Source organism: Megalops cyprinoides, chromosome 2 (assembly GCF_013368585.1).
Source record: "Megalops cyprinoides isolate fMegCyp1 chromosome 2, fMegCyp1.pri, whole genome shotgun sequence".
Lineage (NCBI taxonomy): Eukaryota > Metazoa > Chordata > Actinopteri > Elopiformes > Megalopidae > Megalops > Megalops cyprinoides.
The window spans coordinates 7,285,233-7,307,500 of NC_050584.1; the positions used below are offsets into that span (position 1 = coordinate 7,285,233).

The window sequence follows — 22,268 nt, forward strand, 5'->3', positions numbered from 1 at the left end:
ATGTCTGCGCGCTTCAAATATAGTAAATACATTAAAATGAACAGTAATTTTATATCTCTGCCTCAACATCTGTGAAATAGAGAGTCTGGAGAGTGAAAGCCTTTCATTTTAAGTTGGTTCCAGGTTGTGTGTGGACAATCTGTAGAGGCACTGTGAAATGATCAGCCTGATGTTAAGGGGTAAATTGATCATTTTCAAAATGGGAGTGGTGGTCGATTGTGTGTGTGTGCGCGTGTGTGTGTGAGTATGCACGTATGTGTGTACAAGTCTGCTGTGTGTGCGTGTGCATGTGTGCATGCACGTGTATGCATACATGTCTACTTGTGTGTCTGGGTGTGTGTGTTTGTATGCACATACGTGCATACATGTCTACTTTGTGTGTGTGTGTGTCTGTGTTTGTCTGTGTGTCCTGACTCTGGTCCCATGGTGCACTGCACATTATTAAAACAGTGGCTCTTCTCTCTCCTCCTAGGCCCATGTGTCCATACAAATCTGTTCATTCTGCTCACTCTGCACCATCACAGTCCGATTTCTGCTGTCTGTCGTTTGGGCTTCTGTTTGAATTATTTATCTTCTCTTATTTAGTCTGGTTTGTCTGCTGTTGGACACTTGGTGTGATAATAGAAGCAGGTCCATTTCCTGATAAATATGTTTGGGCTATAGCTGAGAGTGATGATTAATCTTCATCAGAGGAATTTTCCCACCCCCATCCCCCTCACCTCCTGCTTCATGCGGTCTCTCTCCCACCCCACTCACTCACGCAGGCAGATCACAGCTCACTGACCGACTCCTGCTTTGTGCCCATTTCTCTTCAGGCACCTGGGTGGGCAGCAGAGGACCTCGGTCAGCTGACATGCGGCATGGCCAAGTTCCCCTAGGGGCATGTCAGGTCAATGGGAGATAGCTCACAAGTCGGGCCAATTGGTGACGGATGTGAGTTCAGCTGGGAATTGGAGGGGGTGAGGGGGCGGGTTAGGAGGCTGGGAGCGGGAAGTTGGCAATGTTCTGTGATTGGGGGTGTGTCCTAACTCCTTGGATGTGAATGAATAGGATGGGGGGGTGGGGGGTGCAGTGGGGACAAAGCCTAACAGGACAGGAGTGTAAGGCAGGGTGAGGGTGAGAGAGGGGGTGGTCAGGGGAGGGTTAGCTGTTGAAACAGCCTGGATATGAGTGACAGAGCTGATAAAGAGAAGGGGGGGGGGTGGATTGAGGGCCTAACTGGTAGAGGGACAGAGGGAAGGGAGCTATTAATTAGCCAAAGCAGAAGCAGATGTGAGCGAGTGGTTCTCTCTGTAGTCCCTGGGCAGCTGGAAGTCATCAGGAGAGAGGGAGTGGGGAGAGGCCCCAGGAGGGGAGGGGGCTGGTAGGACAGGGTGACCCTCAGCTGCTGGAACAGGGGCAGCAAGATTAAACATTAAACAAATGAAAAGGCCGTGGATTTCAGGAGGAGGGAAAAGAGTGGCAAAGCTGGAAATGCAGCAAAAGAGCCACTTAAGACGCCCACAGTGATTTCAGTGGTCAGATCCGAACAGATGCGACCAATGGAAAAAGTAAAGTGAAAAATAAGGGAGATACAATATTTAACCGGATCATCTTCTGAACATAGTAGGTGGCAGAGACAATGGGGAGAGGAGGAGTAGAAACTCAGAAGGGGGTGGACCTAAGGAGCAGGAGAGGAAGGGATGAGGAAAGAGACAGGGCAGGATGCGAGGGAGAGGGAGGAAAGAGAGAGTGCATGTGTGTCGGGTTTCAGTGTTTATGGGGGGAGGTGAAGGTTCCTGAGGACTGACCCCTTAATCCACTCCTGCCACTCGTCACATCTGCTGGGTAACCCCCGATGCTCTGGGCAGGCACACCCCGCCTAAGCTGCTGGACACCAGAGGTCACTGTAGCCAGCCCTCTGACCCTCTGCCTCTGAGGCTGACAGCTCTCGCAGACGCATGGGTGAGTAGACAGGGGCTTCGTGGCGTCCGCCCCAGGGGCAACGCTGAGCCCTGACTGACCGACCGACCAATTGGCTAGCTAAGTACTCATAATTGCATCCACCATGACGCGCATATTTCAGTCACAGATGAAATGTGACTTTCTGTGGAAATGGTGACCTGAAATCGGAGAGCAGAGATTGGTCTCCTTGCACAGTCTAACCAAAGCTGTCTGCAAAGGGGCTGGGTTTCACACTGAAGCTGCTAGTTGTGATACATGACATGCGGCATAATGGAATTATGAATCCCTCCAAGGCTTTTATTGTCTGACTTGATTCAACACGCACAGATGTTCGCCCGATACCAGTTCTGAGTCACGGGAGCAATAGCAAATCAAGGACAGTGAACAAATTGGGCAGAGCCTTTGTGGAAAAGCTAAACTAAACCCCCAGATATGAGCCTATGCATCAGTTGGGGGTCTAGGCGAGCACTGTGATTACTCCGTACAGTGGTGGTAAATTAGGCTGGCCCTGCTTGTGTTACCTGTATGTAAACTGAGCACGTCCCCCATGACCAGTAAGAGTGAAACCTGATCCCTGCCAGGACTGGCGGTGCCTAATTTCCCCTCATACTCCTGCTGCACCTGGTGGAAGGGCAGCATGGAGCAGTGGGGGTGTTTTTAATAAAGGGGTATCAGCCTCTTTCACGACCTCTGACCTTTCCTAGCCATCTTTTTTATTCATAGGCTCACTGACTTTGATTTATTCAACAGGTTCGGACCATTCGAGCCCTGCGTGTTTTAGATGTACATTCTGAAGAAGAGTAAAACCGTTGAATTTAGCTATGTTTATGCTTAATGCAGTTAAATCAGGATGCCAATCACTCAAAAGTCGAACTTGAATATACTGCACTTGTTTCTAAATTATTATATTATTATTATTATATTATATATATATATATATATATATATATATATATATATATATATATATATATATATATATATATATATTATATATTATCTCTGCAGTATGTTACGTGTATGGCAGTGGCAGATGATGAGCTACAGGAGAAAATTTTTCATCATTAGCAAGCTTGCTAATTTAAGTAATTATCACCCAACAGCTGATTTCATTATTACTAAATTGCATTGAGCATGTTATCTTTGTAAATAATTTTAAGTGAAGTGCGTAAAGATAAGCAGTTACATTTAATATTTTTTGTAACAGACTTTAACAGAAACATAACCTTTTTGTTTTTTTTTTTATTTCATATTAAGTTTTTTTAAAAGGAATGATCTGCTAATGGGTGATCCTTATTAAATCCAGTGTGCTTGTTAATCATGTAAAACAATAAAAAACAGGTTGTGGGCAATTATCCCATAAAAAGCTCTTTTCTTCCCCTGTTTGTAGCTATCGGCTGCCACTGATGTCAAGCCACAATGCCAGGTTTTAATGTGGGCAAATATCTATTTTCATCATTTCTGAGCTCATCAGACAGCACAATATTTAATTTTAATTGGCTAACATTAACTACAAGCGTTGTCCTATTTAGCTTTGAGAGCAAGCATGATAATTTTCCTATTAGTGCAGCATTAGGGGGTTCAGGCAGATCAGTCAGAATCATCTAGCAGAACTGGACTGCATAATACAGTGATACAGTCATGAACGCACTGAGACCCCAGCTCACCTAAAAAAAAAAAAAAAATTCATTGTTTCAACTTTGAGCTGTGGCATTTTATGGTTTTGTACACCCTGATGTAGGCTATGACTGGCTGGTTAGATGAATTGGGTGGTGAAGACAGCATTTAAAAAAAGACTAGCAGCATTGTTCTCACTGAGTGCTATTTTCTGAATGCTATTTGCAGTTAAGTGATGTTTGATGCTTTTATTTGTATATACATTGGAGGACATCTGACATTGACTTCTGAATGGCAATAGCACAAATATAACTGTGTGCAAGAAATCAGTGTGGGTTATTGTCAGAGGTGAATAAATGAATGTGAATGATCGTGTTACATTCTAAATAAGGCAGGTGAACGTTTTGCCTGTAAAAATGCACAAAAATGGAAATGAAAGGGGTACATGGATGACTTTGAAGGTGTTTTTGTTTCAAGACTTAGGTTGCATTCGAGTGGTTCAGGTAGGTTCGAACAGTGCCAAACCTCTCGGTTCGGGAGCTTCTGTCTGAGAGCAGCTCCGTTTGAGTTTATTTCCATCCTCCTCAGAAGCATCCATGTTTTGATAGTGACCACAGAGGTCTGAAGCTCAGGCAAAGGAACAAATCGATTCTCAGACAGGGGGGTCCTTTGATGGTGGAGATAAAGGAGCAGTACTTTAAAGTTGCATGCTAAATATGTGAATTAACCTTGCGGCATGGCCTTAAGCGGGCTGCAGAGATGCATGAAATTAAACGTTTATTTTGTCTTGACAGCAGCTGAGAGGATAATGACTGTTACTTGAGAAGCTAAACACTGTGTTCTCCCTTACAGGTGACATCAAAAGTGAGACGGGTCAAAGGCAGCATCACCAGCACACCGTGCTGCTGGTTGAGGTATGGACTGAAAATGAAGCGGGAAAAAAATCTTTTTCATTCATTGTGTTTAAGTATGTATACATGTTTTTTATTGGCATTTTGTTGTCTAGGATTTAAATGTCAAATGTTTTAAGACAAATAATATATTCAATTTTCATTTTATTGTGCTACATGTCATTGAGTTACCGCTACAACAGTGGCTTTGGAAAATATTCAGGTACCTTTTCACCTTCACTTTTTGCACTTGTGTGCACTTTTGTGTTGTGTGCAATTTAAAATGGATCAAATGTATTCTTTTGGCCGTCAATCACACCATAACCCATAAGTAAAAATTGTTTCAATTTTTGATTTTTAATAAATTTCCAAAAATTAAAAAAAATCTAATTTTTGTAAGTATTCAGTACTTTGTTCCGTGTAAATGCTTTAGCCAATAAAAACGTTAAAACAATAAAAACTCATCGCCTTTCTGTGGCATATGGTTGTACTGTCACTTACCAACAGACATCAGTGATTTTGAGTCTGTCATTCTACATATTTTGTCCATATAGTTTCAAGATGAGAAAAAAAGTGTTACTTAAGGTTGTTTTTATTTAGGTTACACTGTTCTTTTGTTGCTAGTTATTTTGTGATAGTGGTGCCATATTGTGTCAGTACAACACTAATTCATTACGACTCCAAAAACACACAGTCTCACCAATGTTAGTCAGTCAGTCAGTCGGTCTTTGCTGTGCTGTAGGGGTTTGCTACAGGTTCTGTCTCATACGGATGGTGAAATGCAGTGCTCAAGGGGGTTTAAAGGCGGGCACTGTTGATGGACAGCACTATGATGAAGAAAGAGGAGAGGCTAGAAGAGGAGGAAAAAAATCCTGGAGGTCACAGAGGGATTTTGACCTCGGTGCTATGCAAGAGGACAGTAGGGGGGAAGCGGCAGCCGACGAGGGAGAAAGCCCACACAGCTAAGCACAATTTCCTGGAACCGGTCATGTAATGGCACACACTATCTGGGGTACATCCACGTGCACAGCATGTGGGCACATTTTTGTATTATTTAATGAATGGCAGTCGAAACCAAATACAAAGTGGAGTTCCACGGTGTATTCTGTTGTGGTGGTGTCCTGGTTTGCTAGACCCTGGGGAAAAACCTGTTTTTCTTGTGACAAGCCCAAGCACCTCGAAATAGCCTCGTGTTCACTCGGAATACTTCTGTGAAGGGGCAGAAGTTTAACGTGATTAATAGGCGGTTTGAAGTGGAATGATACCAAACTCAGTCTTCAGTGAAATGACTGCGAACACGTTAGCCTGCCACGACACGAAAGTCTGATTTGTTCTTATGTAATGACCCCTCTTTCTAGCCGGTGGAGCTCCTCTCGTGCCACACTGTGCCTATCCTCACGTCACCGTGGCAGGCCTTTCATCATCATAAGCCTGGGAGTGGCATTTTTCTGCATATGAACCTCAGCGAGGCTAGGCGTTAACCGGGAGTCACAGTCAGACCACTTCCAGGTGGAAAAACGGCTTACAAGTGAACGTGTTGTGATCGGACTTGGTTTAGTCCCAATTTCACACCGAAATCGGCATAGCAGGCGGTGGAACCTACCTCTGATGAGCAGTGTGTGCAAGTCCCAAGGGATCTACGAATATGGCAGGTGTCACACATTACACTGGACAGTTAAAAAATATTTTAATTACTATTAAAATGAAGAGATTTGGAAATTGGTTTGAATACCCAGTAATGGGTCAGGTGGAAATGGATGGCCACACACAAGCCTCAGTAATTAGCTTTGTTGACATTTCATTAACCTGTTGATGCTTTAAGCTTGATGTGTACAGCTATATTGCCTGGAGAGCAGAATTTAAGATGTACATATTTAGTCAAATTGAAAAGAACGCACTTTTTTCCCCATGTAAGTATATTATAGATGTCTTTGAAAGTGTCTTTTAACCCAAAGTAGTTAATATTACTGCCCGGTTCTGAGACATCTGAAATTGCAGAACTGAAAGGGGGACATTAAACACCTTTTATTTACTCCCACAAAATTTTAATTTTTGGGTGGCTGTATATTTTCCTCTGTAACAGTAATACTTATTCAAGCTAGGTATGAGCTGGAGAAGGTTTGAAGATGCACTTCATATTTCACATTTCATATGCAATGACAATTGCGATGGCTTACATTAAATCTTTGAAACCCTGGGCACATACACACTCTGCTGCATAGCTTTCAGTGTTATAATAGATCACTAACAGATCTGGATTTTTATACTTTTACATTGTCCTTTTTGGTGTATTTTACATGCATGCTTATCATAATTCTCCACAATTTAGATTGTATTTATTGTAATCGTGTCACACCAAGTCTGTTAACAAGTCTGCTAAAATGTCAGATTTTCACAATTAACACCATGCGTCTTCCCTCTTGCAGGAACATTGTACAATCCATTACAGACAGAAGTGATAAAACTGAAGCAATCCAACAGCAGACTCTTAGACCACTGGATGCACCTCATACCTTACACAGCATCCACACCAAAGTTCAGGTTTTTTATACATTATGTGCCCATACCAGAATTGTGTTACAAGCGATTTTAGAACAGGACCATGGGTTGGTTCATGAGCTGGTCCTTGAATACTGAATTTCTACCTTAGCTGGCTATGTGACTGAAGTGCAACCAAGCCGGGCAATGGTGTAACTGGGAACAAGCCGTGTAGCATGTTAGACTATTATGCAATGCACCCCATGGCATGGAAGCCCTGTTAGTTCAAGTGAAACAAATGCAAGTGGACTGAAAAAACCCTTTACCTCCTGCCATGAAAATGGGAACACCTTGACATGCTTCAAAGAAACAGCACTGCTTTTAATATTGATAGTCTGAATCTTCATTAATGATACAATCTGCAAGCAGTTTGTCCTCAGCTTTGGAAAACACATTTAAGTGATGAAATCCTTCATGCGCTTTTGCCAAAGCAAGAGTTTGACATTCAAGGCTGAGGACAAAGTGCATTGTGCCTAACATTTACACCATCTATTTAGGAATGGATCAAAGCAACTCAGAAGAGGCAAGAAAGAAGCTTCAGGTTCAAAATCCAGATTACACAAAGGTTACAGATGTACTGCAACATCGTTTTATCAATTTTAAACAATTTCTTTACAATTTCAGAATTTGAGGGTTCTCGCTACAAACAGTATATCAGGACTTTTGCTGGTTTTCTTCAATTGTTTTCTCCAAAGAAATGTTTTTGGTTACTCTGAAATACAATCCTTAAAAATCAAATACTTACAGAGATTCATGTACACACCTGAAGCGATAGGTATTCTCAGAGAGCTAAGGAGAAGTACAAAATATGCGTGTTTTTGTATCACAAACTGGTACCAGACTCCAGAGCCATCCTTACATATATAAAAATAAATTATTTTGTGTCAATTTCCAATAGAAAAGCAAACACAAACTGATGCTGCAACAGGACCTCTTCACACCATCGAGGAGAATCGAACACATTTACACAAACGAGGTAAGGCTGTACTACCACCCAGACTGCTGCTCTCAATCTGTACATCTAGGAGACGCGGGGTATTTACAAAAACAAGTCAACAACTTCAACTGTCAAGTAGTATCTCTCGAATCCAGCAAATATATTTTGTCATTAAAATGTGTACATTAAAATACAAGGTAATCTAAGCTTCGTGTCTTTGACAACAATCTGTTCAGTAGTAGAAAATATGCGTGAAAACTGGGCATTTCAAATATATTATCTTCTGCCCAACACAAGAATGTAAATAAATAATAATAAAAAATAATATACAGTTGGCTTCAGATTCTTCAATGCAGCACAATACTTAAGATTTAACAGCTTCTCAGTGTATCATTTCTGGAAAGAGGCAGCGTATTTTCGTAGTCTCTTCATGCATTCGGTTGTATTGCCTGAGTTACACAGATGGATGTGTACGGATGAGAATCGTTGGCCTGTGGGATACAGGAGCTGGAAGTGCACCATCCTCCTCCTCAGCTCCACCGTCCACTCAAGTGACGGACCTGACAGCAGGCACTTGTTATTCACTGGTCCTAGGACAGCAGAGGGCTTCCATCTCTGCTCTGTATAGGGCCTTCAGTGGTCTCTTGGCTGAAGGGAGCCAAGATGAAGTGAGGGTGAAATCTGCAGCGAATGCCTGTAAACTCAACTATTTAGGCTGTCACTTTTGTGCGAAGTGACTCAGATTCGGGTTTCTAATACAGCAGCCAGGCTTCGGACAGTCTTCCCAGCTCTTCCCCAGCCATGTGCTTCCCTCTTGCCTTTTCCTCCACGGTATCGTTCATGTGACTCTCGCGCTAAAGATAGAGTGAATGGTGATTAATCCTCTCTGTGGATCTCTGCGGTCCCTGATGCTGTAACGGTAGCCGCTTTGATTCGGGTTTACAGTAGTGCAACATAGAGACGTCGCGTGTTCAGCAAGCGTCCGCCAGGTGTGCTGTGCTGTGAGCCAATCCGCTGGCCTTCGCTCTGAGATGGTTGGGCCCCTGAGAGGGTTGGGAGGCGCGCTCCTCGAGTGGACAAGTCTTGTTTTGTTGGGGTGGGGGGGGTGGGGGGGGGGTGTCAGCTCTTCTCCTGTCCTGCCACGGCTCCAGCCTTCTCCGCCAGCCGCTGCAGAGAGAGAACATGCATACCCCATTATGGTCTGGCCGGCGCGTCTGAGGCTCTTTTGTCGGTGGTGCTGGTACTCACTGCGGTCTTCTGCGCGCCGGCGTCCGCGTGCATGGCCAGGAAAGGGTTGGCGGCGATGGCGCCCTGCGCGGCCGGGAGCAGGCTGTTGATGGGCAGCTGAGAGGAGGACAGCTGCTGCAGCTGCTGCAGGTCGTGCTGCTGCTGGTGCTGCTGGTGCTGCTGCTGCATCAGGTGGTAGAGCAGGGCTTGCTGCTGCTGCTCCTGTGAGAGAGACCAGCCTGTGAGTGTGAACCTGCGAGCGTGAGCCTGCAAGCGTGGACCTGCGAGTGTGAACCTGCGAGCGTGAACCTGTGAGCGTGGACCTGCGAGCGTGCAGCAGTCACGTCGCCGTGCCCTCTGCGGCGAGGCAGGGGATGGCACTAGCGACACAGAGGTTGCGGGCTCGATTCACAAGGGAACACGCGTAATTGTAAAATGGACGCCTCTGATGTACTGCAAGTCAGTTCGGGTAAAAGCGCCTGCTAAACGATTACCCGTCACGCAGCGCGCAGGAGCCTCTTACCGGGGTGGGCTGTGGTGAGGAGAAGAGCTGCTGGAGCTGGTGCTGGTGCAGGAGGATCTGCCTCTGCTGCTCAGACAGCAGGCCCAAACGCGCCACGCTGAGGGGAGAGAGAGAGAGAGAGGGGGAGAGAGAGAGAGACAGAGCGGTCAGGGCTGCAGCCAGCTCCTCCCCTTTCCCGCCCAGCACGTAACTCGCGCACCGCGAACGCGCCGTTACCCGGGGTGACCCTGCAGAACACCGCAGCATGCGCAGCGTCACCACGCGGCAGTCGGCACACAGCGTGTAACCGCGCCGAGGCAAGTTAACGCCAGTCCGGGGCCAGTCGCATAAAACCATGCACATCCAGTCCGAACAGCTACACATTCTTCCTAAACAGGGCAAGTAAGGGTTTTTCCTTATTGCTTAGAACCAACCTGATCTGGTATCTGGTACTTAACGTGTTACATAGTTTAGGCAGTTTTGCATGTTTGATTTAGACAGAGCCATATTCGAATGACTAGCTTCATGCAGCCCTCCCCAGGACTTGAGAATCCACATTAATTTCTCACTGATCAATGAGGAATAAAATCACACCGCCATTAACCGCCTTACAGTACACACCCACCGCACATGCAGAGATACAACACAAAAGCATTGACAACAGTGATGAATGCTGAATGTTCCACCCAGTGACTCAACGACAGACATCAATATGGACACGAACAGCTCAACCGACACACTGTATAGGTAACATTCAGGAAAACAAATGCTTAATCAACTGCCGAAAACCAGATGACGCTCGACCCGTTTACTTAGCTATAGTTCTGCCATTACTGAGTCGCTCACCTGGTCTTCACAGGTGCTGTGCTGCTGCAATCCAAGGTGAACAAAACCAGGAAGAGAAAACATGCAAGGAATCAAATTCGAGCTTAGGTTTATTCAGATACTCTCCATTCACTGGCTTGGCATACCGCCCGTTACAGAGTTATGACCACATTTTCACCAACCAACACTGAGATGGATTTTGTGAACATTACTTAACACATCCATGTTGCTGTTTACATACTGAGCAGAGGATCAGTAATGCAAGTAAAGCATAAGGCACCGAAACTATTACCATCGCCATTTGCTTTTTACTGTGAGGAAGAGGCATTTTAATTAGCTCAAGAGGATAGATGGTAGGACAAAATGGCTTTGCATTTTGCGACAGACAACCTTTTTATCAACTGGACTTTTGATGATGGAGGTGACAAACATCCAGATCCATAACTGAATTGTTATGTTCGTCTAACATATCAAACAGCTAAAACAGAGCGTGAGCTTTATGGTTTATTTTCTATGACGGATTATCCCAACGATATTAATAGAGAAGCTATAAATGTTTCCTCTAAGATTTTGTGCAACTCACTGAGACCAGACCACCGAAACTCAGAGCTCCTACAGCAGCAGGAGGAAGTAAGGGAAACACTGACCTGCTGTTGAGAGTGCTGGGAATGGACAGGGGTGCGCTGGGCACCACGGCCGGGTGGGACAGGGGGCTGCTGTTCTGCGCCAGGCCGGGGGAGCTCTGGATCACGCCGTTCAGGGCCCCCACAATGCCACTCATGGCCAGCGGCGCCCCCTGGAGGCTGCCCATCAGCCCCGTGACGCCCGGCATGGCCGCCGGGGCCACGGGCTGCATGGCTCCGCCCGCCACGCCGATGCCGTTCACCTGCTGCTGCTGCTGCTGCTGCTGGCTGGGCTGGGGCGGGCTGTGGGCCGCCGAGGGCGGGGTGGAGAGAGAGGACGAGCTGCTGCTGTGGCCGCTCGAGGCAGTGTCCTACAGGACAGGCACACAGCAGAGCTGCATGAGATACTCCTGTTCATTCAGTATACCCAACACAGGCAACTCGGCTAACCAAACGCAGACCCGCTGCCGTAATACGGGCAGACAAAAGAAATGCTTATGATAATAATCACAATGAGACCTGACCATACCAGCTTTGTACAAGATAAAGTGCTCAGACCCTTGACCAATTCTCACATTTTGCTGAATTACAAATGATGTGTTGAAATTTTGTTTTGTGTGATATTTAAAAACGCAAACCTGAAATTAATCATTTTAAAGTGACACTGGGTTTATGTTACAAAAACAAATTTAAGAAAAATAAAAAAAACAAATAAGCTGTTACATATTCAACCCCTGTGCTCTGGAAGGTCCAAGTTTACGCAGATTTCAAAAACTGATGAATAAGGTTAGTTGAAATGAGACAAATCACGTTACCCTTGGCCTCTACCTGCGAACCATTAAAGTAACTGTCACATTTTCTGGATAAAAACCCCAGTCTGTTTAAAGATCACCGGTCAGGCTGTGAATCTGACGGAAAGGTGTGAAAATTACGACTAAAGAGCATTCTACAGAAGTTAAAGTGATACAAATAATACATAAATTTGGAAAAGGATACAAAATAATATCCAGGTGTTCGGATATCACAGTTAGCACTGTCTGATCGATAATCACTGCCCATTCCTCAAGAAACACCATCCCTACAGTGAAGTATGGTAGTTGCAGCGTCGTGCTTTTCATCAGCAGGGACAGGGAATCTTGTTAAAATTGAAGCAATAATGGATGGAGCAAAATATGGGGAAATACTGCAAGAGAACCTGTTACAGAACCCTGGAAGAAAGTTCACCTTTCAGCAGGACAATGATCCCAAGCACAAGGCTAAAGCAACACTGGAGTGACTCAAGAGCAAAAAGGTGAATGTGGCCCAGCCAAAGTCCTGATCTCAATCCCACTGAGAATCTGTGGCAGTATTCGAAAACTGAGGTCCGCAAGTGTCCCCCGACCAATCTGCCCGGAAGAATGGGCAAACATCACTCCCAAACAGTGTGCAAAGCTGGTAGATGCTTACCCCAAAGATCTTAAAGCTGTTATTGTAGCATAAAGTGGCTCTACCAAATACTAACATGTGGGCGTTGAGCACCTCTGCAATCAGCGTGTTTAAAAATTAATTAAAATAATTAATTTTCAGTTGCAGAGTTTTTAAACATAATATACAGAATGAAATTTAAGTATATCAACTGTAATTCAGTTGTGAGAATCGGTCTGAATACCTGTGCAAGGCACTGTATATAAAGGTCTAGCCAATGCCAAAAATATATTGTGAATATTTTACCGGGTTGTCAAGACAACCAGTTGCTCTAAAATGAAAGCTTGCCTTGCTTTGTATTTCCCATTTAGGCGTTTTAGCTTCATTAGACAACCAGGCTTTTCAAAGAAAATGTAAAGCTTTCTCGTCAAAATTATTATTCATGGAACCATTGGCAACCTAAATTTCAGGAAAAGACGAGAAGAAAGAGTCCTATACGCGCTGAGGCTCACTGCTGGTGAGGTGAGAGGTACCTGAGAGGCCAGGTTGAGACTGGAGTCTGGCAGGAAGCTGCCGCCCAGGTGAAAGCTCTTGCTGCTGTTGATTGCATCTGGCAGAAACAACGACACAGCCGCGCATGTCAGCGCAAACAGCAAAGAACGACAGGTTTCAGCTAAAGCCGCCATTACCGCAAAACAACTGCGTGGTGAGAAATGCTTGGGTGTGTCAAGTTGTGGAGATGATATTTTCTAGCATGTGTTTTTGTGCTTTTACACATCTTTTTTTCACATCTTCATTTTAGGGTTACATTACATTACATTGCTGGCATTTAGCAGAAACTCTTACCCAGAGCGACTTACATAGGTTACAGGTTATTTTTTTATTTTTTATTTTTTTTTACAATGTTATCCTTTTATACGGCTGGATGTTTACTGAGGCAATTGTGGGTTCAGTACCTTGCCCAAGGGTACAGCTGCAGTGCCCCCGTGGGGGATCGAACCGGCAACCTTTCGGTTACGAGTCCTGCTCCTTGACCACCACGCTACACCGCTGCCTGAGTGTGCCGGGAGTATTCGGCGATACCTGAGGGGGTGTTGGAGGTCTGCAGCTCCGGCGAAGAGGAGGTGGCAGCGGTGCTGGCCGGGGGGAAAGGCACAGAGAGCTGGGCACTCAGAAGCTGCAGGCGCTCCTTCTTCAGCGTCAGGGTTTTAATCTGCTCCTCCAGGCGGCGGTTCTCCACCTGCAGCTGGTGCAGGGACTTCAGCATGCCGAGGACTGCGAGACACGCGGGGGGGGGGGGGGCAGAGACATCAGCGCTTCACATTCCTACCACGAGTCAACAGAGGTCACACAGATAAAAGCTCTCCTCTCTCCTAGTGACGCAGACACTTTCCGGTGGTCGCTGGGCAAAAACAACTGGCTGCACCATAGGGCAAAGGGTTTTCTAACTTCGAACTATTACGGAATATTGTTTCTCGCCTGCACAAGTTCAAAATATTTACAACGCTTAACAAGGCTTTACAAGCTCTTATCCAGATACTCGGGGGAAAAAAGCAAGGCGCATTTTTTTCAGAATGGAAGAGACGAGTCTGGTCGACTCTGACCAACCCTTTTTTGCGAGGCACCAAACAGCCGCACAGTCTGAGCCTGCAGTGGTTACTACTCCTCCCCCAACCTCTCATCAGCATACAGAGAGCAGTATCTGAGCGTAGCCTGTAAGCAGGGGCGACCTCTGATCCCTGATTTTTGGGATTCACTGCCACCTGGTTGCTTCATGGCCCTGCCTCTTCACTCTGCTGTTGTTGGAATAACCCAGAGCAGCCAGAGCCGCCCTGGAGCCAGCTCCCAGCCACTCAAGACTAACAAGATTAACCCGGCAAGCACTTCCTCGCCTCTCAGTATGTTCATCACAGCTGCCACCCATGAAATGGAAAGGGGCAGAAACAACATTGTGCCCCATCTGTAGTGCTCCATGAGTGTAGCTGCCAGAGATGCTGCCTCAGACACCAACATGGAGCTCTAAGACTCTGGCCTCAGGAGAGCAAGGGCCGTAATTCTGTCAGCTCTTGTAACAGATGAATAAAAGCCTCCAACACTGTTTACGGGTATCAGAGCCAAAAAACATACTTTCACATAAATGTATTACTACGGTCATAAATATAATAACCAAATTAATAAAGACGTAAATGCCATTAAATCAGACTTGGAGTCAGTTCTAATTAAACACCACAGCACTGATTTCAGTCTGAATGACAGTTACCCTCATTTTCCTCATTTTTACTTAAGGAAGTAATTACATATACATTAGAAAAGTAATAAAACAGCAATATGACCACAGACACTCCGGTTCTTAGACATATTCATTAAGATGGCCATGCATTCAGTGACTGGTGAAATATGGGGCACAAGGCAAGTGCAATTACTCAATATCATTACAAATTAATTTGACATTTCATTTATTTGCCATAATGCGACATCCATGTGAACCTTAAACTCTGCCATCAAACTGGGAAATCAGCTTTAGTATTTAAAGCAAATCAAAAAATACTGATTCCATTACCATCTCTTCTTAAAAAGGTCTAAAAAAATCAGAACCTCCAGGAACACCCTGACACATGACACAGACCCAGAGAAGCATGACTAATGGATATTATAGGCCATGTGCTTAACGCTGACCACTCAACAGCAGGTACGGGTGAATTCATCCCTCCCTTGGGGGTTTCTGCGACAAAAAAGTTTCCTCAACAACTGAAAACGCAAGTTGTACAAAATATCTCTGTTGTCTTAACTCATACAGTTAAGGTAAAATGTATGTGCTCTTAACTTACTCTTTACTGTACTGTCTAATTTTAAGGGTATGTATTAGTTCTCAGTACAAACGCGAAAAAAAAAAATGTCCTAAAATATATATTGTCATACATTAGGACTGAAATATCAGATCCAAAGGCTACTCTTGGTGTACTGAACTACCACAATAATGTCAACAGTTTAAACCTTTCTCTTTGTTTCATGAGATTTTATGCACAGGTACAGAAAGCAGGAAAGATGTGTAAAATAACATTACACCTGAATCAAATGTGTTCTTCACTTAGAGGAAAATTACTGTTGTAATTTTAACATACAGCAGTCACATTTTAATGAGACCTCTTCTCATTCAGCAATTACACTGCTAATTTATTCTGAACAGCAGGGTTCCTAGGAGTACTGACAAAAAACATGCAGTTTAGATTTAAAAAATCACATTTTTCCTTTCCTTTATGAATCTCTACCTAGCCAGTGTAACAGCACTGAACCAGTTAAGTAAAGCAGTTAAACTGTGGCACTATATTTAAAAATGTTAACAACCTTCATTGTTCATATGTTTTTGTAATATTTATGACAAATTCAAGTAAAATAAAGACGTTCTGGCTTCCCGCACATCAGCCAAAGTGAGGTGATGGACCAGCCTGATAATGAAACCACCCTCCGTTGCCAATTGTGTGCCAGTAGGTTTGAAACTGGAAATACACTGCTTCATACTATCTAATTTAGCTAACTAGCTCATGTACTGCTGCCCTGTCATTAACTGTATGGCATTTTTTCATTGCCAAAAATATTTGGACTGTAGTTAAGCCTTTGCCAGTTATAACGGCTAACATTTTGCTGGTTGTAACTACTGTCATTCATGTTCACGCCTGAGATCTGCATCAGGTCAGACGCCATGGAGGGAAACGAAAGCCGTTTGTGGTTGTTTTTCAAATATCGAGCCAAGTTATTTCCAGATTTTTCTAAAAAACAAAAAACAACAAAATCTCCACTTTTTAATAATCTCCATTTTTCTAAATAAACACTTAAATAAATTACAGCATGTTATTTACACAAATAAAATCAGAAAACTGGTGCTTAACTATACTGCTCAAAGCTACACGAGTCAAACTCTGGCCTTTGGAGAGCAAGAGCCATAATTCTGTCAGCTCTTGTGGGAGATGAATAAAAGGTTCCGACACTGTTTACGGGCAGCGGAGTCGTTCTGATGAAGCAGGAGCCGCTCTAAGCATGAGCAGGAGGCGGGCCTCACCATCTCCTTGCGTCCCCTGCTGGAAGAGGAACTGCTGGCCCTCGCTCCACTGCCTCTCCAGCAGCTGCTCGATGCTGGTGGCCACTGGGGGCAGTGAGTCCGGGGCTCCGGCCCCCGGACCGGGGCCCACCAGGCCTGGCGGGTCGTACCGGATCTGCAGGCCGCTCCCTGGGGAGCTGCAAGGGAGACGGACAAATGCACAGGTGTTTAGGATTCTTACAGGTACACTGCGTATTATTTTTTTTTAATTAATACCCACTTCTGTTGTAATTCTGCACTGTGTGAATCAAAGACAATTGTTCTTCATTTCATTTCATTAAGTACATATGCTGTTTGCTGTTAACGCCGCATCCTGTACGCGAGTCGATTCATCACGGCTAGTCTTGGTTTTATTCCGCTCTGTGCGAACCTTTAGGGGAGGCTCTGCCGGGGTCTCCAGAACGTTCTGAACAGAAGTGAGTAAGCGGAAAAGGGCCGGGCTGGAAGGCGGGGGAAACACGGCATAAACGCTCACAGATTGACCCGGTCGATTAGAATTCTCAGAACACTCCGTTTCTCTGGGTGCGTGCAGACCTTTACGCTGACCCGTTAGTGCTTCTGTACGCTAAGGCAGCGGCGCTGACGGGGGGGCGCCCGGGACCCCCGCACTCCCGGCGCAGTAAATCTCCCCGCGCCCTTGTTTGGACAGAGCCTGATCTGTGTTATTATGAATATGTCCGACGTCAGACACTTCATCAATACCGAACGCGGGCGTGAATCCATTTCCGCGGTAATTAAGCCGGTGCGGAGAATGGCAGCGGTCAGTCATTAATCTTCAAAAGTCACCGGTCCCGTATTAATATTAACTGGCCTTCATCACACTCTGCCCTCCTGAACGGAGAGGTGCGCACTTACGTATGGACCGGGGGTCAAAAATAACAACCGCATCCATGTTTCAAGTACCCAGCATAGTGCAGGATTCACAGCATTTATGTCTTGCTGTTGCTGTCTTCACTAAGGTATGCCATTTCAACGCACCTACACAGCACAGTCCACGTGTTCAGTGCCTCACTGCACTTTGTCAGTATAAGTCAGCACTGTTGGCTTTCAAAACTGTTTCAGCTGTGAGAAACAGCACAGCCTCTTCCAGGGGTACCTCGCACAGGGATTTATGCTTGAATTTGGTGCAACTTTAAGCATGTTTAAAATATATGCACATAATATACACTTACTTACTTCTTTGAATTTTAGCAATAACAATATAAAATCATTCTGTGAAAATGTATGATGTAAACATACTGTCTGTGCACACGAAATAGACATTCAATCCAATAATTTAAAAAAACACACATTAAATTGAGTCAAATGTACTGAGCATTACCTATACAATTAAATTAGATTTTTTTTTTGGTCTGTTTCTCGGATTTTCATCCTGTACTATCCAAACAGTATCAGGATGTCAGAATTACACAAATACTCACAACGGAACATATGACAAATTTCACACAGCATCAAAACAACAAAATTCAGTATCAACCTTGCATAAAAAAACATTGAAATTCAACTCAAGACCAAATGTTTAATCTTTCAAGGATTCCTTTTCCCTCCAGACTGAATTAATGAGAAGTAATTAATGTTTCCAGAACTAATGTTGACGGATATGCCAACAAAGCATCCTGATATTTCATGACGATTACTCCACTAAAATACCGTTTCACTATAAATTACCACACTGAAAATTAAACCCATTTTAATTAACGGAACTTCTACATTACTTCAAACTGAAACACTACCTATAAAATAATTCCATGAAATAGTGGGTATAACAAAGATAAACCGAGCCACATTACAAAATAAGCAGACCACATTATAATATGCTAAAATACACCGGAATATGTGAATTTATTTAAGGTGCATAGAAATATGAACATAAAAAACCTTGTCCACCTTGAAATGGTCAATTAAAGAATGTTCTTATCATTAAACACTCTCAAACTGCTTTGTAATGCCGACACAGGCAACTTATCAGCAAGTCCCCCCCCCCCCCCCCCCCCCACACAAACACACACACACACAAAAAAATGTGTTGAGTGGTTAGGAGCTGAGCCACTATCCGCAGGGCCAGGTGATGGGGGTCGAGGTGGGGCTTCAAGCAAGCGCAGGAGAGTATCTTTCGGCGCTGGAATGTAAATAGGACTTACCGAGGGGAGAGGGTTGCCTTTGGAGAAGCGCCCCTTCCAGGGAAGCCGTGTGCACTGTCTCCCGGCTCCTGATCTGTAACGTAAACAGAACGCAGTCAATAAAGTGCCTGGGCGCGGGCGTCGGGCCGAGCGGCGACAGCCCGCCGGTGCCGTCCGCCCGGGGCCCGCGGACCAGGGGAGCCCGGGCCCCACCGCTCGCCGCCCTCACACAAATCCATCTTGGAGTCGAAAGTGTCGTCTTTGGCAGCTCGACCCACGCACTGAGCCCCTGCGTGTCTGGCGGGGTCCCCTCTCTCTCCCTCTCCTTCCAACCCCTGCCCCTCCCCCTCCCACCTCCTCCCCTCCAGACACACACACACACACACACCAACATTGCCCTGCCTGTAGGCCTCACAACAGACATTTCTTTTCAGTTTCTGCAGTGAAAGTAATGAATCACATGTGCAGTCGGCTTAGTGCACCCCCACCCCCCCCCCCCTACCTCCCACCACCACCCTCCAGTAAAAGACAGCCAATCCCATTTGTCTCTCCTTAGCCCCCCCCCCCACTCTTTTTTCATTTTAACACTTTCCAGCCCACCTACTATTGGACTGGGACTTTGCTCTGGCTTCACCCTGGCTCCGCATGGCATGTGCAGTACATCTCCCGGGCCCCCGCCTCATTACGGGCTGACCCCCGCGGGTCACCGGATAGCAGGCCTCTGCCACAGGCTACATCCAGGAAGCACTTTACTGCCGTGCTCCCGGCTCTGGCTCCAGAGAGGCCAGATTAGCAATGGTCCGAGATCTGATGACCAAACCCAACACTGGGGTCAGTGGAAGATTAACACTAAATAGGTGTGCGCCTCCTAGATTAGAGGACTCATGTCTGGTATAACTCATCACGCAAATGCATTCTGCAAGCATCGAAAACAGGACGCGTGTATTACGCGCCCACGTTAACATGTGCCTTTTTTGCACAAGTTCCAAACGGTTAACAAGTGGTTTTGTTCATGCACGGTGCTAATAAATTAATTTTAGTGAAAGTGGAAGCAGTTTTGCAAAGCGGAGCGGGCAGGATCGGGGATGTGGTTTCTTTAGAAAGGGCTTCTCTTTCTCCTATTGTTAATCAAATGGCCCCCATGACCTCTCTTTGAGGCAAAAGGCATGACTGATCCATTATTTCTCAAGTGCTATAGCCCTTCCCCCCCCAGTCCCCTCCCCCCTGCTCCCCTGCCATGCACATGGCTATAGGGTCTTGCAAAAACACTCTGAAAACAAAACGCTCCCATTCACCGCAGGGAACAAGGGGAGGGGCGGGGGGTTCAAACCACACTGCACGGCTATAGTTATGAACCCAGCTCGTTTTTACAGCCCATGCCAGAATAATCGACAGAGTTTAACATTCAGAACTACGTGGACTCTTATAGGGTGAATTAAACAGTTGTGTGTATTTCTACATTGCCTTTACTATTTCCCCCCCTTTGACACGTGTGTGTGTGTGTCCGCTGTGACGTTCCTATCCCTCTCATTCCAAAGGAAAGGGAATGAAGAGTTGATAAACAGCAGGACAGGGACAATATTTCATCTGTGAAAGATTGTGTCTATTGTGTCTTGTGTCTATATGAAACAATTGCAGTAGGCCAGACATCCTTCAATGCATCTTATACCCCTCACAGAAAATACACAGACCTCCTCTTCTCATACATATACTTAAGTTCATGTGATTGCGCTACTTAACAGGCTGGTGACAACGGTGAGGCTAAGTGCACAATTGAAACGGTCAGATTGGCTAGAGACGCAGACGGCTGCACTGTTTAAATGAAAAGTCATTCGCAGGCTTTACCTGTGGAGACACCCTCGGACTGAGCGATCAGGGCAGCCATGGCCGAGTTGGGGTTCAGACGGTTCCCAAACATGTGAGAGGGGGCCAAGTTGAGGGACGATCCAGGCAATGCATTCGGCTGCAGGGAAACAAATTTTTTTTGCAAAGCATGAACATCAGGAATTGAGGATCTTTGCCATCTAGACCATAAAACGTAGCCACCGGCACAAAAATAAAGCATTCTCGGTTCATTCAGACTTTCCACTGCCACACCTGCTGCTGCTAGCTGAACTTTGACGTTTCCGTGCAGACGACGCAACTGTATGCTTCTGCTCGAGAAAACAAAAATGGCAGCGACAAAAACCGCTGGGGCCAGCCACCTCGTCTGCACAGGAGCTGCGCGGGGTCAACCGAGTCCATCTGCGCAGGCCGTCCGCACTCTACAGTATGGCAACCATGTGCTTCCCATGCTAATTATTTAATCCAATTAAACCATTTCCTAAATAAGAAGTGAGGGTTTTGGGGGAGGGGGAGGGGGGGGGGTGGCGCAGGGAGACAGCATATGTTGGACAAAATGCCTAGCTCCTTAGCACGGCGGGACAACCTGCGAGGTTAAACCACAAAGCTAAGCTGCTCTTCCCCGCCCCGCTTCTCCGCACCGACTCTGCCGCTGAAATCCACCCCCATCTCCGCCGCCTCTTCAAGATGGAACCCAGACAAGGTCAGTTTAGACGCTGTTAAACCTGCGAAGCCTGGAGGGAAGAGGGGGCTCTTTTCTGTTTTAAAACACGGGGGGCGAGCGGGGGGGGGGGGCCGCGTGGCGGGCGCCCCCCTTTGAGACCCCTATGTCCGAGGGGGCAGGCGGGAGGAAGTCTGGCTGATGTCCAGACCTCTCCTCCCCTTGCATCCCTCCCTCCTTCAGCCGGTGGCTGCCAGAGCCTCCAAACCCAAGTGTGCCTCCGTACTTAATTCATGTCCCCCCCCCCCCCACCCAGCCTCCTGAGGCCCCTACCGGGATGTGGGCCAAAATGCCAAATGAAGTCCCTGACAGATTCGGAGCGAAACCCTGCAGCAACCCAAAAAACGGTTGCGTAATCAGGCGCAATAAAAAAGCCTCCACTTTGCCTGCTCGCAGTAACTTTTCAGGGGCTCTGACTTTCGAAGAATACCGTTTTTTCCTTTGTCTGGCCCGGCTCTCTTGTTTATTGCTCTCCGGCGTGGGCTTCCACATCTGGTAACAATGTAAAAGCAAGCTGAGGTAGATTAGGTAGAATAATTCCCCTCCCTCCCCCCCTGCTCTCCAAAAGCCTTTCATCTCCACTCCTTGAGATGGTCACAGCGCCCCCCCCCCCCCTCCCTCAGAAACCACGCAGGCCTGCCCCATCCTGCCTGGCGCTGCAACTCAGCCACAGTGCAAACATTAAGTCTCAACTGAACCAGAATCTACATTGTTTGCAACACAAACAATTTGACTGATTTCAAGCACCTGCAATAGATATACTGAACAAATCCCAGATATGAGTTCACTAAATGCATATCGTTTTAAAACATTGGGGCTCAGGCAATGACATGACTGTGGTAGCTTTAAGGGGGGGGAGGAGTCCACACACACAAAACAAAACCCATCCCTAAGCCTCATGAAATTCATGTGCTGACAGAACACACACACACACTAACCACACACACACAGACCCACATATGTACTCACACATATGTACACA

General features: G+C 45.8%; 1 protein-coding gene and 1 long non-coding RNA gene across 2 annotated transcripts in view; one reads left to right on the plus strand and one right to left on the minus strand.

Moving 5' to 3' along the window:
- LOC118796528 overlaps window positions 1-4,493 on the plus strand; it is a 39,740-nt gene extending 35,247 nt beyond the window's left edge. The window contains exon 3 of the long non-coding RNA XR_005005896.1: window positions 4,414-4,493. This is a non-coding gene — a long non-coding RNA (uncharacterized LOC118796528). The remainder of the gene's footprint in view (window positions 1-4,413) is intronic.
- Window positions 4,494-8,614: 4,121 nt separating this feature from the next.
- The window catches only part of mllt10 (MLLT10 histone lysine methyltransferase DOT1L cofactor), a 59,075-nt gene continuing 45,421 nt past the window's right edge, over window positions 8,615-22,268 (minus strand). The window contains exons 13-22 of the mRNA XM_036555458.1: window positions 20,569-20,686; window positions 18,745-18,817; window positions 16,565-16,740; window positions 13,591-13,782; window positions 13,041-13,117; window positions 11,128-11,474; window positions 10,502-10,525; window positions 9,677-9,773; window positions 9,175-9,372; window positions 8,615-9,093 (exon numbers count right to left, since the gene is read on the minus strand). Coding sequence (XP_036411351.1) covers window positions 9,046-9,093; window positions 9,175-9,372; window positions 9,677-9,773; window positions 10,502-10,525; window positions 11,128-11,474; window positions 13,041-13,117; window positions 13,591-13,782; window positions 16,565-16,740; window positions 18,745-18,817; window positions 20,569-20,686 — 1,350 coding nt within the window. The 3' untranslated portion in view covers window positions 8,615-9,045. The remainder of the gene's footprint in view (window positions 9,094-9,174; window positions 9,373-9,676; window positions 9,774-10,501; window positions 10,526-11,127; window positions 11,475-13,040; window positions 13,118-13,590; window positions 13,783-16,564; window positions 16,741-18,744; window positions 18,818-20,568; window positions 20,687-22,268) is intronic.